The 14,990-nt window shown below is 38.7% G+C and overlaps 1 protein-coding gene across 1 annotated transcript in view; it reads right to left on the reverse strand.

Annotated features, from left to right (window-relative positions):
* The window catches only part of pias1b (protein inhibitor of activated STAT, 1b), an 82,145-nt gene that overhangs the window by 22,524 nt on the left and 44,631 nt on the right, over positions 1–14,990 (reverse strand). Inside the window, exons 5-7 of the mRNA XM_061969493.2 lie at positions 7,244–7,334; positions 7,020–7,154; positions 6,802–6,907 (exon numbers count right to left, since the gene is read on the reverse strand). Coding sequence (XP_061825477.1) covers positions 6,802–6,907; positions 7,020–7,154; positions 7,244–7,334 — 332 coding nt within the window. The remainder of the gene's footprint in view (positions 1–6,801; positions 6,908–7,019; positions 7,155–7,243; positions 7,335–14,990) is intronic.

Genomic DNA, 14,990 nt, shown 5'->3' on the forward strand with positions numbered 1-14,990 from the left:
CAGTTGAAGTGTACCTATGATGAAAATTACAGACCTCTGTCATCATTTTAAGTGGGAGAACTTGCACAATCGTGGCTGACTAAATACTTTTTTGCCCCACTGTATGGTTGAATGGTTATATCTTAATTGCTCTCTGCAGAGCGATCCCTTTAATTAAATGCCACAGCTTTATTTTGGCTTTGAGTACTACCGGTAATACGGAGTCTTTCTAGTGCTTTGTGAAAAGTCACTGTGGAGTTCTGACCGCAAGACAGTCGGACAGGCTGCGCACCACACGTTAGTATCGGCGTATCGATTATCAGTTCAATAATCCCCAAAGCGTCTAAAGTATGAATGAAACGAGTGACCACAAAAGGCTGTTTAGTCTCTGAGCCCTGACCTGAAGAAGATGACAAATAATTAACGGGTAGTGTAAATAGTGTGGTTTGGAGGCAAGGCAGTGTCTAACAGCCAGGAAAAAGTAGAGAGGAATATTTACATAGTTACTGACAAATATCACTCGCTAAAAGTTTTTTTTAGGACATTTTTAGAAGCTGGTGTGTGCGAGTGCTGCAATGATATGGGGACAGTCAAACAAACAGGGTTGTCGGCTGAATTTTTGTTTTGGGAAATGTGCATCAGCACCAAGAAGTGTTGTCAAATGTGAATGAAGATTATAAAAATCCTCATTAGCTAAATTCATTTCTTCCTTATTTGCTATTTGACTTTATTTTTCTTAAACAGGGACAGTACATATTGATGAACATACAAGTGTAAATGTAATTGTAGCCTGTGGCTAACTTCCGGAAAGGACAGCACCAAACAACTGGACAACAAGGCCATATACAACAATAATACAATAATAATAGACAGTAGAAAGTGTAAGAGTGTTAAAGTGCTTGAGTGACAAGAAAATAATTGCACATTGCCCGTTACAAAGTGCTAATTCGCAAGTTTGTAAAGTGCTGGTGTAAACTTAAACTGCACATTGCCCTATTGCACTGAACTTGCATACACACGTGTGTGTACAGTAGAGATGTGCAGATAGGCAATTATTTCATCCGCAACCGCATCAGAAAGTCGTCAACCATCCGCCATCCACCCGATGTAACATTTGATCAGAACCGCACCCGCCCGTTGTTATATATCTAATATAGACGATGCAAGGCATTAGTGAGGTTATAAAGCTTTTGCCTGTTAAAGAAAGGAGACTGATCCAATGCAGCACAGACATTCACGTGCCACGCTGTCACGACCCAGACGCACACTAGTGCGCAATCATATGGGAGCCGCGCTGAGCGCACCTCCAAGCGCGTCTCGCTGCCGGCGACGGCCGGGTATGGGCCCGACGCTCCAGCGCCATCCATTTTCAGGGCTAGTTGATTCGGCAGGTGGGTTGTTACACACTCCTTAGCGGGTTCCAACTTCCATGGCCACCGTCCTGCTGTCTATATCAACCAGGGTGAGCCCCACCCCATTCGTGAGCGCACTGCGCGCGGAGTGACCCCTGTTACGCGCCCCCGGCAACAGGGGTGGCGGGCAGGTAAGCTGCGCGGGCGGAGCGCGCGGAGTGACCCCTGTTACGAGCCCCCGGCCACGGGGGTGGCGGGCAGGTAAGCTGCTTGCCTGCTGCGCGTGACGCCGGCCGCGGCGAAGGCGGACGAGGCGGGGTGTCGGTGCGGTGGACGCGGTGGTGACCCTGGACGTGCGTCGGGCCCTTCTCGCGGATCGCCTCAGCTACGGCTCCCGGTGGGGCCCTCTCGGGGAAAGGGGCCTCGGTCCCGGACCCCGGCGAGGCGTCCCTTCTCCGCTCCGTAAAAGTGTCCATCTCTTTTTTTTTTTTTCTTCTGTTGTGGCATATGCTGCAGGTGCCTGCTCGTTTTTCGTATGTGGGTAACAACATTTAACTATGTATATATATTTCCGAATTGGTTTAACTGCCACCCGCCTGAATCTATTTAAAATCTAATTTTTTTTATTTCAACCGCCCGACCCGACCCGCGGATAAAATCTTTTTTTTTTAAATTTCATCCGCCCGATCCGCGGATAATCCGCGGACTCAGCGGTTGTGCCCGCAAACCGCGCATCTCTAGTGTACAGGTATTATTACACAGCATATATAGTTGTGATTATATACGCACTATTGCACAACTTTGCAAACATAACAAAATGTATGTAAGCAGACAGGGTCACAAGACTGGTTTATCGCCAGCAACATCCCCATCAAAAAACAACCCATTCATTAAAAATACAGTTATTAATTATATAAATTACATGTGGTAATACAAACCCTGTTTCCATATGAGTTGGGAAATTGTGTTAGATGTAAATATAAACGGAATACAATGATTTGCAAATCCTTTTAAACCCATATTCAATTGAATGCACTACAAAGACAACATATTTGATGTTCAAACTCATAAACTTTATTTTTTTTTTGCAAATAATAATTAACTTAGAATTTCATGGCTGCAACACGTGCCAAAGTAGTTGGGAAAGGGCATGTTCACCACTGTGTTACATCACCTTTTCTTTTAACAACACTCAATAAACGACTGGGAACTGAGGAAACTAATTGCTGAAGCTTTGAAAGTGGAATTCTTTCCCATTCTTGTTTTATGTAGAGCTTCAGTCGTTCAACAGTCCGGGGTCTGCGCTGTCGTATTTTACGCTTCATAATGCGCCAGGAAAGTACCCGCACTCTTTTTTACGAAGCCACACTGTTGGCATTGTCCTGCTGAAATAAGCAGGGGCGTCCATGAAAAAGACGGCGCTTAGATGGCAGCATATGTTGTTCCAAAACCTGTATGTACCTTTCAGCATTAATGGTGCCTTCACAGATGTGTAAGTTACCCATGTCTTGGGCACTAATGCACCCCCATACCATCACAGATGCTGGCTTTTGAACTTTGCGTCGATAACAGTCTGGATGGTTCGCTTCCCCTTTGGTCCGGATGACACGGTGTCGAATATTTCCAAAAACAATTTGAAATGTGGACTCGTCAGACCACAGAACACTTTTCCACTTTGCATGAGTCCATCTTAGATGATCTCGGGCCCAGAGAAGCCGGCGGCGTTTCTGGATGTTGTTGATAAAATGACTTTTGCTTTGCATAGTAGAGCTTTAACTTGCACTTACAGATGTAGCGACCAACTGTATTTAGTGAAAGTGGTTTTCTGAAGTGTTCCTGAGCCCATGTGGTGATATCCTTTAGAGATTGATGTCGGTTTTTGATACAGTGCCGTCTGAGGGATCGAAGGTCACGGTCATTCAATGTTGGTTTCCGGCCATGCCGCTTACGTGGAGTGATTTCTCCAGATTCTCTGAACCTTTTGATGATATTATGGACCGTAGATGTTGAAATCCCTAAATTTCTTGCAATTGCACTTTGAGAAACGTTGTTCTTAAACTGTTTGACTATTTGCTCACGCAGTTGTGGACAAAGGGGTGTACCTCGCCCCATCCTTTCTTGTGAAAGACTGAGCATTTTTTGGGAAGCTGTTTTTATACCCAATCATGGCACCCACCTGTTCCCAAATAGCCTGCACACCTGTGGGATGTTCCAAATAAGTGTTTGATGAGCATTCCTCAACTTTATCAGTATTTATTGCCACCTTTCCCAACTTCTTTGTCACGTGTTGCTGGCATCAAATTCTAAAGTTAAGTTAATTATTTCCAACAAAAAAAAACGTTTATCAGTTTGAACATCAAATATGTTGTCTTTGTAGCATATTCAACTGAATATGGGTTGAAAATAATTTGCAAATCATTGCATTCCGTTTATATTTACATCTAACCAGTGTTGGGACTAACGCGTTACAAAGTAACGCGTTACAAAGTAACGCGTTACTGTAACACCGTTAGTTTCGGCGATAACTAGTAATCTAACGCGTTATTTTTTTTTATTCAGTAATTTAGTTACCGTTACTACATGATGCGTTACTGCGTTATTTTACGTTACTTTTGATGTAGTATCGGCTAGAAACAGAAGCGCTGCGGTGTCGTTCTTCTGAATCTTCCTCTGTCACAAGCCGGAGAGAAGAAAAGAGGCGCGGTCTATGTGTGTGTGGGTGTGGGTGTGGGGAGGCACACACGTGAAACAAAAAAAAAAAGTTGTTGTCACGTTCAGTCCACACACAGCGTGGTCATGGCGAGCGGAGTAACGGAGGAGCTTGAACGCCCAGCGCCATTGAATCGGTGTGTTTATAAGTGCAGACTCGATTGTGCAAAACGAGGGTTTTAAACACATGCTGAACGTGCTTGAGCCACGTTATGACATCCCGTCGCGCACCCACTTCAGCAATAAGATTGTGCCAGATCTTTATGAGCAGGAGAAGAAAAAAGTTGTGGACTAACTATCCCGAGCATCATCTGTTGCGCTCATGACAGACGGGTGGACGTCCAGCGGAATATAAGCGCTCACTTCATCACAGCAGACTGGGAGATGAGAAGACACGCCCCCTCTACGAGAGTCACCTTGCGCAGGTACTGACACAAGCAGTGGAGGAATGGAATATAAAGATATCCCAGTCACACGTGATAATGCCAAAAATCAAATAATTACAGAGAATGAGGCAGGACTGGGACCACAGATAGGTGCTTAATTTGCACATGTAGTGAATTTGGCATCACAGAAGGGAATCTCAGTCAATAGGATGGAGCGCCTCCTTGGGAGGATCAGGAAGGTTTCTTACTTCCACCCAAGCACAACAGCTGCTCATGTGCTTAAGACAAAGCAAGAAATGCTAAAGCTGCCTGCTCATACATGATGTCCCAACGAGGTGGAACTCCACTTATGATATGTTGGAGCAGCAGGCAGCTATATACTCTGCATTGACCCACAACACCCTGAAGACAAATGTCACCCTGTCTGATGATGATGTGAGAGTGGCAGATGAGGTCCTCCAGGGGCTTAAACCCCTCAAAAGTGTTCCATCTCTACTGAGCACTGAAACTTCACCATCTGTGTCAATGATCCTGCCACTGAAAACAAGGATTCTACAATCCATGGCTCCAAGTGTGGAAGACAGCAGCATCACTCCAGATGTCAGCCTTTATTTCACTACCTATGTTTCAAGGAAGATGATGTGCCTTCTTATGTTGCACTTAAACTTGTTTTTTATTTATGGTCATTGGTACAAGTTTAAAGAAAGGAGGAATGCCTTTTTATGTTGCACTGTTTTTCATTAATTATGTTAAAAGGAAAATAAAAATGCATGTCAAGTTGATCAACAGATTGTATTATTCTCCAGTGCAATAACAGTACTGAAATGAAGGCAAAAAGGGCATTAATGGGAGCTTTAAAAAAAAAAAGAAGAAAAAAAGAAGTAACTAAATAGTTACTTTTCACAGTAACGCATTACTTTTTGGTGTACCGTATTTTCCGCACCATTAGCCGCACCTAAAAACCACAAATTTACTCAAAAGCTGACAGTGCGGCTTTTAACCCAGTGCGCTTTATATATGGATAAATATTAAGATTCATTTTCATAAAGTTTAGGTCTCGCAACTTCGGTAAACAGCCGCCATCTTTTTTCCCGGTAGAACAGGAAGCGCTTCTTCTTCTACGCAAGCAACCGCCAAGGTAAGCACCCGCCCCCATAGAACAGGAAGCGCTTCTTCTTCTACTGTAAGCAACCACCCGCCCCCGGAAGAAGAAGAAGTGCGCGGATATTTCGTTTCATTTCCTTTGTGTGTTTACATCTGTAAAGACCAGACCACAAAATGGCTCCTACTAAGCGACACGCGTATAACGCAGAATTTAAACTTAAGGCAATAAGTCATGCCGAAGAACACGGAAATAGAGCAGCAGCAAGAGAATATAACATAAATGAATCAATGGTGCGTAGGTGGAGGAAGCAAGAAGATGACCTGCGCCAGGTAAAGAAGACAAAACAGAGTTTCCGAGGGAACAAAGCAAGATGGCAACTGTTGGAGGACAAACTCGAACAGTGGGTTGTTGAGCAGAGAGCAGCAAGCAGAAGTGTCAGCACCATCACTATTCGAATGAAGGCAACAACGCTAGCAAGCGAACTCCACCTGGATGATTTTAAAGGTGGTGCTTCTTGGTGTTTCCGGTTCATGAAAAGACGCTTATAGACTACGGTGTCGTCACGGACTACAAAGGCGGACTCGCACAATTTTTCAGGATTTATAGAGATCCCAAATACAGATCAGCAGGTACCAGAATGTAAGAAAAGTTGTGTTTGCATAATATTGCGAAACAAAGTGCCAGATAATATGTCTTACCTTATACACACACTTTTCAATTCGGACACCGAAGACGAAGAATTCGAAGGATTTACGAATGAAGAATAACTTCAGAAAGTGAGCGCTATGTTTATTTTGTGTGTTGTGACATTAACGTTCGAGCAACATTATGTTGCTATTGCTCTGCACTATTTTGAATTTTACTATGTTTGTGATTGCACATTTGCGTACATTGTGGGACAGAGTTGTTAGAACGCTGGTTTTTAATATATTATTAAAGTTTGACTGACCTATCTGACTGTTTTTTTGACATTCCTTTTAGCGCAGCGTAGGCGCGGCTTATAGTCCGGGGCGGCTTATAGGTGGACAAAGTTTTGAAATATGCCATTCATTGAAGGTGCGGCTAATAACCCGGGGCGGCTTATAGTGCGGAAAATACGGTAAGTAACTGAGTTACTTTTGAAATAAAGTAACTAGTAACTGTAACTAGTTACTGGTTTTCAGTAACTAACCCAACACTGCATCTAACACAATTTCCCAACTCATATGGAAACGTGGTTTGAACAACACATCCAGTGAATTTCAAGATTATTTGCAACAACTAAACTTACTCAGCGCTCTTGAGTGGTCTGGATTCCTGATTCCTCTGGCTCGTAGCCTTTGTAACAACACCGCAGAGGACTGTTGCATGACCAAATAAACAGCCATGGAAAAACTCTGACAAAAGAGACATGCACAAAATGTCATGCTGAGGTGACTCAAAGCATCTGCTTCCTCAGGTAGTTTTAAAAAGGTCTTTTCATCCTTTTGTTCAATTCTTTCTCCTTACCCTTCCAATTTCTGAAGTCCATGACACAATAATTGTGTTGGGGACTGTAGTGGACAGTCGCACAAGGGAGGTTATGTTTATGGGGCGACTTGGTCTTTTTGGTTCAACTCCATTTTTGGTGGGAGGAAGATAGCCCTGCAAGGGGGAAAACAGTTTTACGTCAGTGACGGGCCACACACTCAAATACAAAACACAAGTTTGTTGATGGACATGTTTGAACTCACAGGGAGATTGCAGGGCTTTCCATTCACTTTCACATTCAGATTTGGAGGGAAATGGTCCTCCTGTGGACAGCTCGTCTCTGATAAACAAAACCTAAAAGGATGGCAAAGATGTTACAGAATTAGGCTATTGAAATACTATAAATGTACATGAAGAAATCAAGTGCAAAGCAAAACAACCTGGACACTAAGTGAATGTGGTCTTATTACAGTTTCAAACAAACTGGTGGACTTCTACAATCCGATTGGTACATAAACAAATCAGGTTTGACTCTAAACAGCTTAATATTGACTTAACTATAAGTAGCAAACATATGAGTCACTGAACTGATCTTTTGTTTGGCATGTTGGCATGCATGTCTGACAGAATCATGTCTTTTTTAATGCATTAAAGCAAATAATTATACTTCAAAATCCTCTTAAAGTTTGCTTAGCTATTTGCTGGTGCTCTATAGTCCAGTGGGCTGTCTATATCAGGGGTGCTCATTACGTCGATCGCGAGCTACCGGTCGATCGCGGAGGGTGTGTCAGTCGATCACCAGCCAGGCATTAAAAAAATAGTCCTAAAAATGAGCGATCATAAATCTTCACTATGACGTCACTTTCGTCACTCGATTGACATTCACGGCACCCGAGGGTCTTCTGAGATGACGCTGGCTGCTGCCAGCTCATTAAAATTACCGACTGGAAGGCGAGAAACACTTTATTTCAACAGACTCTGGCGCCGTACCTGTCGTCAAAACTCCAAAGACCGACTGCACAGTTGCGCTAACAAAATAAGAGTCTCAGAAAGCTGGCGTGCACAAGCTAGCAAGCTACGGAGTTTGCCGACAATGTATTTCTTGTAAAGTGTATACAAAGGAGTACGGAAGCTGGACAAATAAGATGCCAAAAACCAACCACTTTCATGTGGTATTGGACAGAAAGGAGGACTTTTTTTCTCCTCCATTCGAAAATGCGGACGTAATCAGCACCACTGTCTGATTCCAATCAATGCAAGTCATCAGAATCAGGTAATACACCAACTTGTATTCTTGTCTTCATGAAAGAAAGGAATCTATGTGTTAAACATGCTTGTATTATCATTAAACACCTTTAATTTATTAACAATATTAACTATATGTGTTAAACATGCTTGTATTATCATTAAACACCTTTAACTTGTTAACAATATTAACTATGTGTTAAACATGCTTGTATTATTTTTAAACACCTTTAACTTGTCAACAATATTAACTATATGTATTAAACATTCTTGTATTATCATTAAACACCTTTAATTTATTAACAATATGAACTATGTGTTAAACATGCTTGTATTATCATTAAACACCTTTAACTTGTTAACAATATTAACTATATGTGTTAAACATGCTTGCATTATCATTAAACACCTTTAACTTGTTAACAATATTAACTATATGTGTTAAACATGCTTGTATTATCTTTAAACACCTTTAACTTGTTAACAATATTAACTATATGTATTAAACATGCTTGTATTATCATTAAACACCTTTAATTTATTAACAATATTAACTGTGTTAAACATGCTTGTATTATCATTAAACACCTTTAACTTGTTAACAATATTAACTATATGTGTTAAACATGCTCGTATTATCTTTAAACACCTTTAACTTATTAACAATATTAACTATATGTGTTAAACATGCTTGTATTATATTTAAACACCTTTAACTTGTTAACAATATTAACTATATGTGTTAAACATGCTTGTATTATCATTAAACACCTTTAACTTGTTAACAATATTAACTATATGTTAAACATGCTTGTATTATCATTAAACACCTTTAACTTGTTAACAATATTAACTATATGTGTTAAACATGCTTGTATTATCTTTAAACACCTTTAAGTTGTTAACAATATTAACTGTGTGTTAAACATGCTCGTATTATCTTTAACCACCTTTAAGTTGTTAACAATATTAACTATATGTGTTAAACATGCTTGTATTATCTTTAAACACCTTTAACTTATTAACAATATTAACTATATGTGTTAAACATGCTTGTATTATCATTAAACACCTTTAATTTATTAACAATATTAACTATATGTGTTAAACATGCTTGTATTATCATTAAACACCTTTAACTTGTTAACAATATTAACTATATGTGTTAAACATGCTTGTATTATCTTTAAACACCTTTAACTTGTTAACAATATTAACTATATGTATTAAACATTATTGTATTATCATTAAACACCTTTAATTTATTAACAATATTAACTGTGTTAAACATGCTTGTATTATCATTAAACACCTTTAACTTGTTAACAATATTAACTATATGTGTTAAACATGCTTGTATTATCATTAAACACCTTTAACTTGTTAACAATATTAACTATGTGTTAAACATGCGTGCATTATCTTTAAACACCTTTAACTTGTTAACAATATTAACTATGTGTTAAACATGCTTGTATTATCATTAAACACCTTTAATTTTTTAACAATATTAACTATATGTGTTAATCATGCTTGCAAAATCATTAAACACCTTTAACTTGTTAACAAAAACATATATTTCATAAATAAGTAAATATAAATTATATATATGAATGAGGTAGATCCCCACGACTTGATCAATTGAAAAGTAGCTCGCCTGCAGAAAAAGTGTGAGCACCCCTGGTCTATATAATTACTCAATTAATCCAATAATGCCAATTTTGCTGCATTGTGTGCAGAGCAGTGTATAGAGAGTATGGACAACTTGGTTTAAGAGTTGGTGCCAAACATGGTGCCCTGTAGTCACGTGAGGGGCCAGGGTTTCCCTTAATGTATTTGATTGTGGCTCAGCTTCACATTAGCCGCCACACCTCACAAAATAAAGTAATATAATGTATTGTAGTGTCCAGAAGAAAACAAAGTCTGACGCTCATTTTTAACTTTTATTGCCAATGTTATGCTAACCACGGGCCCAATTCAAACAAGTATTTCCTCCATGCACACACGTCTGCCTCAGTGTTTCACTCCTAGACACACAACATTTCTTCATTCTTTGCTGACACGGTGTGTTCACAGACCATTGGAAAGATGACCATCAAAACACACTAACATACATACTAACACCATCAGGTAGTTACAGTATGAATGGCTGTATATAGTTCATTATTTACACACTATTGACTAATAACCAGAGGTGGGTAGAGTAGCCAGAAATTGTACTCAAGTAAGAGTACTGTTACTTTAGAGATTTATTACTCAAGTAAAAGTAATGAGTAGTCACCCAAATATTTACTTGAGTAAAAGTCAAAAGTATGTTGTGAAAAAACTACTCAAGTACTGAGTAACTGATGAGTAACATACACACACATATCATATATATACATATATATATATATATATATATATATATATATATATATATATATATATATATATATATATATACATATATACACATACATTGATATATACAGTATATCATTTATATTTATTTATTTTGCCGTTTTTGTTTACATGTTAAAGGTGTTTTAATGAATATACATGCATGTTTAACACATATAGATTCCTTTCTTTCATGTTGACAAGAATATAAGTTGGTGTATTACCTGATTCTGATGACTTGCATTGATTGTAATCAGACAGTAGTGCTTAACGTCCACGTTTTCAAATGCAGGAGAAAAAAAGTTCCTCCTTTCTGTCTAATACCACATGAAAGTGGTTGGTTTTTGGCATTTTATTTGTCCAGCTTCCATATTCGTTTTCACACACTTTACAAGAAATACATTGGCAGCAAATTCCGTAGCTTGCTAGCTTGTTTGCGCTGGCTTTCGGAGACTCTTATTTTGAAAGCGCAGGCGCGATGGAGCGGCACTTTTATTGTGAAGACAGGAACTGTGCAGTCAGTCTTTAGGCTTGTGACGGGATGTACGTTTGAAATAAAAAAGTGTCTTTTTTCCTTCACACATTTGATTGATTGATTGAAACTTGTATTAGTAGATTGCACAGTACAGTACATATTCCGTACAATTGACCACTAAATGGTAACACCCCAATAAGTTTTTCAACTTGTTTAAGTCAGGTCATGTGACCGCCTGGCTCTGTTTGATTGGTCCAACGTCACCAGTGACTGCATCTGATTGGTGGAACGGAGTCAAACGTCACTAGTGACTGCATTTTATTGGTGGAACGGAATGAAACGTCACCAGTAACGCAGGCACTTTGAAGGTCTGTCTGACAGACCAAAACAAACAAAGCGTGCATTAATAGATCGATAAAAATTAGCAGCGAGTAGCGAGCTGAATGTAGATAAAAGTAGCGGAGTAAAAGTAGCGTTTCTTCTCTATAAATATACTCAAGTAAAAGTAAAAGTAAGTTGCATTAAAACTACTCTTAGAAGTACAATTTATCCCAAAAGTTACTCAAGTAGATGCAACGGAGTAAATGTAGCGCGTTACTACCCACCTCTGCTAATAACTCTCTGTGAGCGCTTTGAGTATCTAATAATAGAAAAGCGCAATATAAAATCTAATCCATTATTATTTATTATTATAATGAGGCAGCGAAAATTTGACCGGAAAAAGACGTACTTTGATCACCGCAACCGTGCTCCCGAAACCAAATGTTATGACGTAAGTTATACGCACAGGATTGTCTGCAAAGGAGGCAGCATGTCCGCGCTGTAGATGTACTTTAATGTATTCAAGATATACCCGCGAACAGCAATTTTCACAATTTAGGATGACACAGGCGGCTTTTAATGACAGAAAGGCTCGCAGCAGTGCGAAGCAAGTGTAATGTCAGGCTTGCTGCAGCTTGAATTACTTTTCGCCGTGAACTAGGGCTGCAACAACTAATCGATTAAAATTGATTATAAAAATAGTTGGCGATTAATTTAGTCATTGATTCGTTGGATCTATGCTATGCGCAGAAGCTAGTTTTTAATTTTTTTTTAATAAACTTTTATTTATAAATTGCAACATTTACAAACAGCAGAGAAACAATAATCAAAATAAGTATGGTGCCAGTATGCTGTTTTTTTTTTCAATAAAATACTGGAAAGCATAAAAATGTAGTTTGTCTCTTTTATCCGGTTATTAATCGAAGTAATAATCGACAGATTCATCGATTATCAAATTAATTGTTTGTTGCAGCCCTACCATGAACATGGAGGGACAGAAGTAAAGAGCCCCCAAACAGGAGTAAAGTCTCCTATAACACCAGAAATAGATGCTAGATTTGTTGCCAGTCGTTTTTATTTAAAAAAGAGTGACAAAGGATTGGAGAAATTTCTAAAAAATAAAAAAAAGTATGTTACAGCAACAATTTAAAAATAGAATAAAATGATATTATGTAAGAAAAAATATATGTTAATACTATACTTCAGTGGTTCTCAAATGGGGGTACGCGTACCCCTGGGGGTACTTGAAGGTATGCCAAGGGGTACGTGAGATTTTTTTTTAAATATTCCAAAAATAGCAACAATTCAAAAATCCTTTATAAATATATTTATTGAATAATACTTCAACAAAATATGAATGTAAGTTCATAAACTCAGTGAAGCACAAGCTCAGGTTTCTCACTGAAATGTCTGTCAAAAAGAACTGTGAAAAGAAATGCAACAATGCAATATTCAGTGTTGACAGCTAGATTTTTTGTGGACACGTTCCATAAATATTGATTTCTTTTTTTGTGAAGAAATGTTTAGAATTAAGTTCATGAATCCAGATGGATCTCTATTACAATCCCCAAAGAGGGCACTTTAAGTTGATGATTACTTCTATGTGTAGAAATCTTTATTTGTAATTGAATCACTTGTATATTTTTCAACAAGTTTTTAGTTATTTTTATATCTTTTTTTCAAAATAGTTCAAGAAAACCACTACAAATGAGCAATATTTTGCACTGTTATACAATTTTATAAATCAGAAACTGATGACATAGTGCTGTATTTTACTTCTTTATCTCTTTTTTCAACCAAAAATGTTTTGCTCTGATTAGGGAGTACTTGAATTAAAAACATGTTCACAGGGGGTACATCACTGAAAAAAGGTTGAGAACCACTGCTATACTTAATAACAGATTTGTTCTGTGTATATGTGGGCTTTGTACCGAGGATGTCGTTGTGGCTTGTGCAGCCCTTTGAGACACTTGTGATTTAGGGCTATATAAATAAAGATTGATTGATTGATTGATTGATATGTATTCACATTTTTGGCATTTTAAAAGAAAGACTTGAGAAAGTCCGGAACGACTTATACTCCGAAAAATACGGTATGCATCATAACAAATCATATGATGACGTCATATTGACCGCCGCCACAGGTAGTTTGGCAATTTAGGGGAATGACAGTAAGTATGGCCACATAATCTCTTAAATAATTGGTCAAAAGCCTATCACTTGACGACAGGGTCCCATGTTTGGGACCAACTCTGAAAACGAGTTAGCCATACTCTCTCTATAGACGGCTCTGGTTGTATGTATCATCAGTGACGTGCAGTCACTCGAGGCAGGTGAGGCGGGGCCTCACCTGCCATCATGGAAAGAAAAAAAATTTAAAAAGAAAAAAAAATTATTAAATTGTTATATGTATCCAGTGATTATACTATAAAGTTATTTTCCATTTAACTTCACCCGTTTTAGATTATTTTTATTTAAAATCGCTGAATTTTCACATTTGCCGTTCAAATACTGAGAAGAGACGGTGCGGTGAACAGCAGCCAGTTGAGGCACGTCACTCAGTGCCTCACCATGGACGGACTCGGCTAACTGCTGGTCTGCTGTGCAGTGAAACCGTATTGCTATATGAATTAATATTATACATTTCCATAGTTTAGTTAGCTGAGGTATATAATGTACAGTGTATTTTGTCAACAACTGTATGTGTGTAACGTATTTCTTGTGCTGAGCAATCATAAAACGGCTGCAAAAGACGCACTGGCTGAGGCTCGCAGTAATCCGCCTCCTGCACCCCCGCCGTAGAGTGCACGGCAACCCCTGACGGGAGTGTTATATCAACTAAAGCCTACACTTAAACTTTCCACGTGCAAGATTGAATCTATTTAAAAAAGTTATTTCATAAGAAGCCAAAAAGTGCAAAAACAATAATGTTCGTGTTGGAGGAGTTGTGAATGACTGCAGGGCCACAACATTAGGTACACCTGCAGACTGCAGGTGTACCTAATTCACAACTCCTCCAACACGAACATTATTGTTTTTGCACTTTTTGGCTTCTTATTAAATAACTTTTGTAACCTATTTTATGGGCTTTCCTCTTTGTGATGTTAAGTTCCTGTTATGCGCTGTTATACAGTATATGCCTTGAGCTCTTATTTTGAAGGCGCTAAGAGCGGAAGTGATGACACGTTGGAGTGGAGCGGAAGTTTTTGAAAGAAGGTAAATAAAGTGGTCCTCGTGTAAACTGGAGCCTCCGTGTTTGTTATTTTGTAGTTTCATACAGTATAGGCGACCTTTATAAACCCCCGGTTACACTTTTTTTTAAATAGATTCAATCTTGCACATGGAAAGTTTAAGTGAGGGCTTTAGTTGATATAACACTCTCGTCAGGGGGTGCATTAATCCAGCACAACAGCGGCTCATGGACTTCATTTATAAGTAAAGGTAAGACCATAATAACGTTTTTTTTTATTAAATGTACTTTTTTGTGTGCTACAGTTTGTATGTGTAAAGTTAAAGTTAAGTTAAAGTACCAATGATTGTCACACACACACACTCGGTGTAATGAAATGTGTCCTCTGCATTTGACC

The sequence above is a fragment of the Nerophis lumbriciformis genome, linkage group LG10 (assembly GCF_033978685.3).
Source record: "Nerophis lumbriciformis linkage group LG10, RoL_Nlum_v2.1, whole genome shotgun sequence".
NCBI classification, from domain to species: domain Eukaryota; kingdom Metazoa; phylum Chordata; class Actinopteri; order Syngnathiformes; family Syngnathidae; genus Nerophis; species Nerophis lumbriciformis.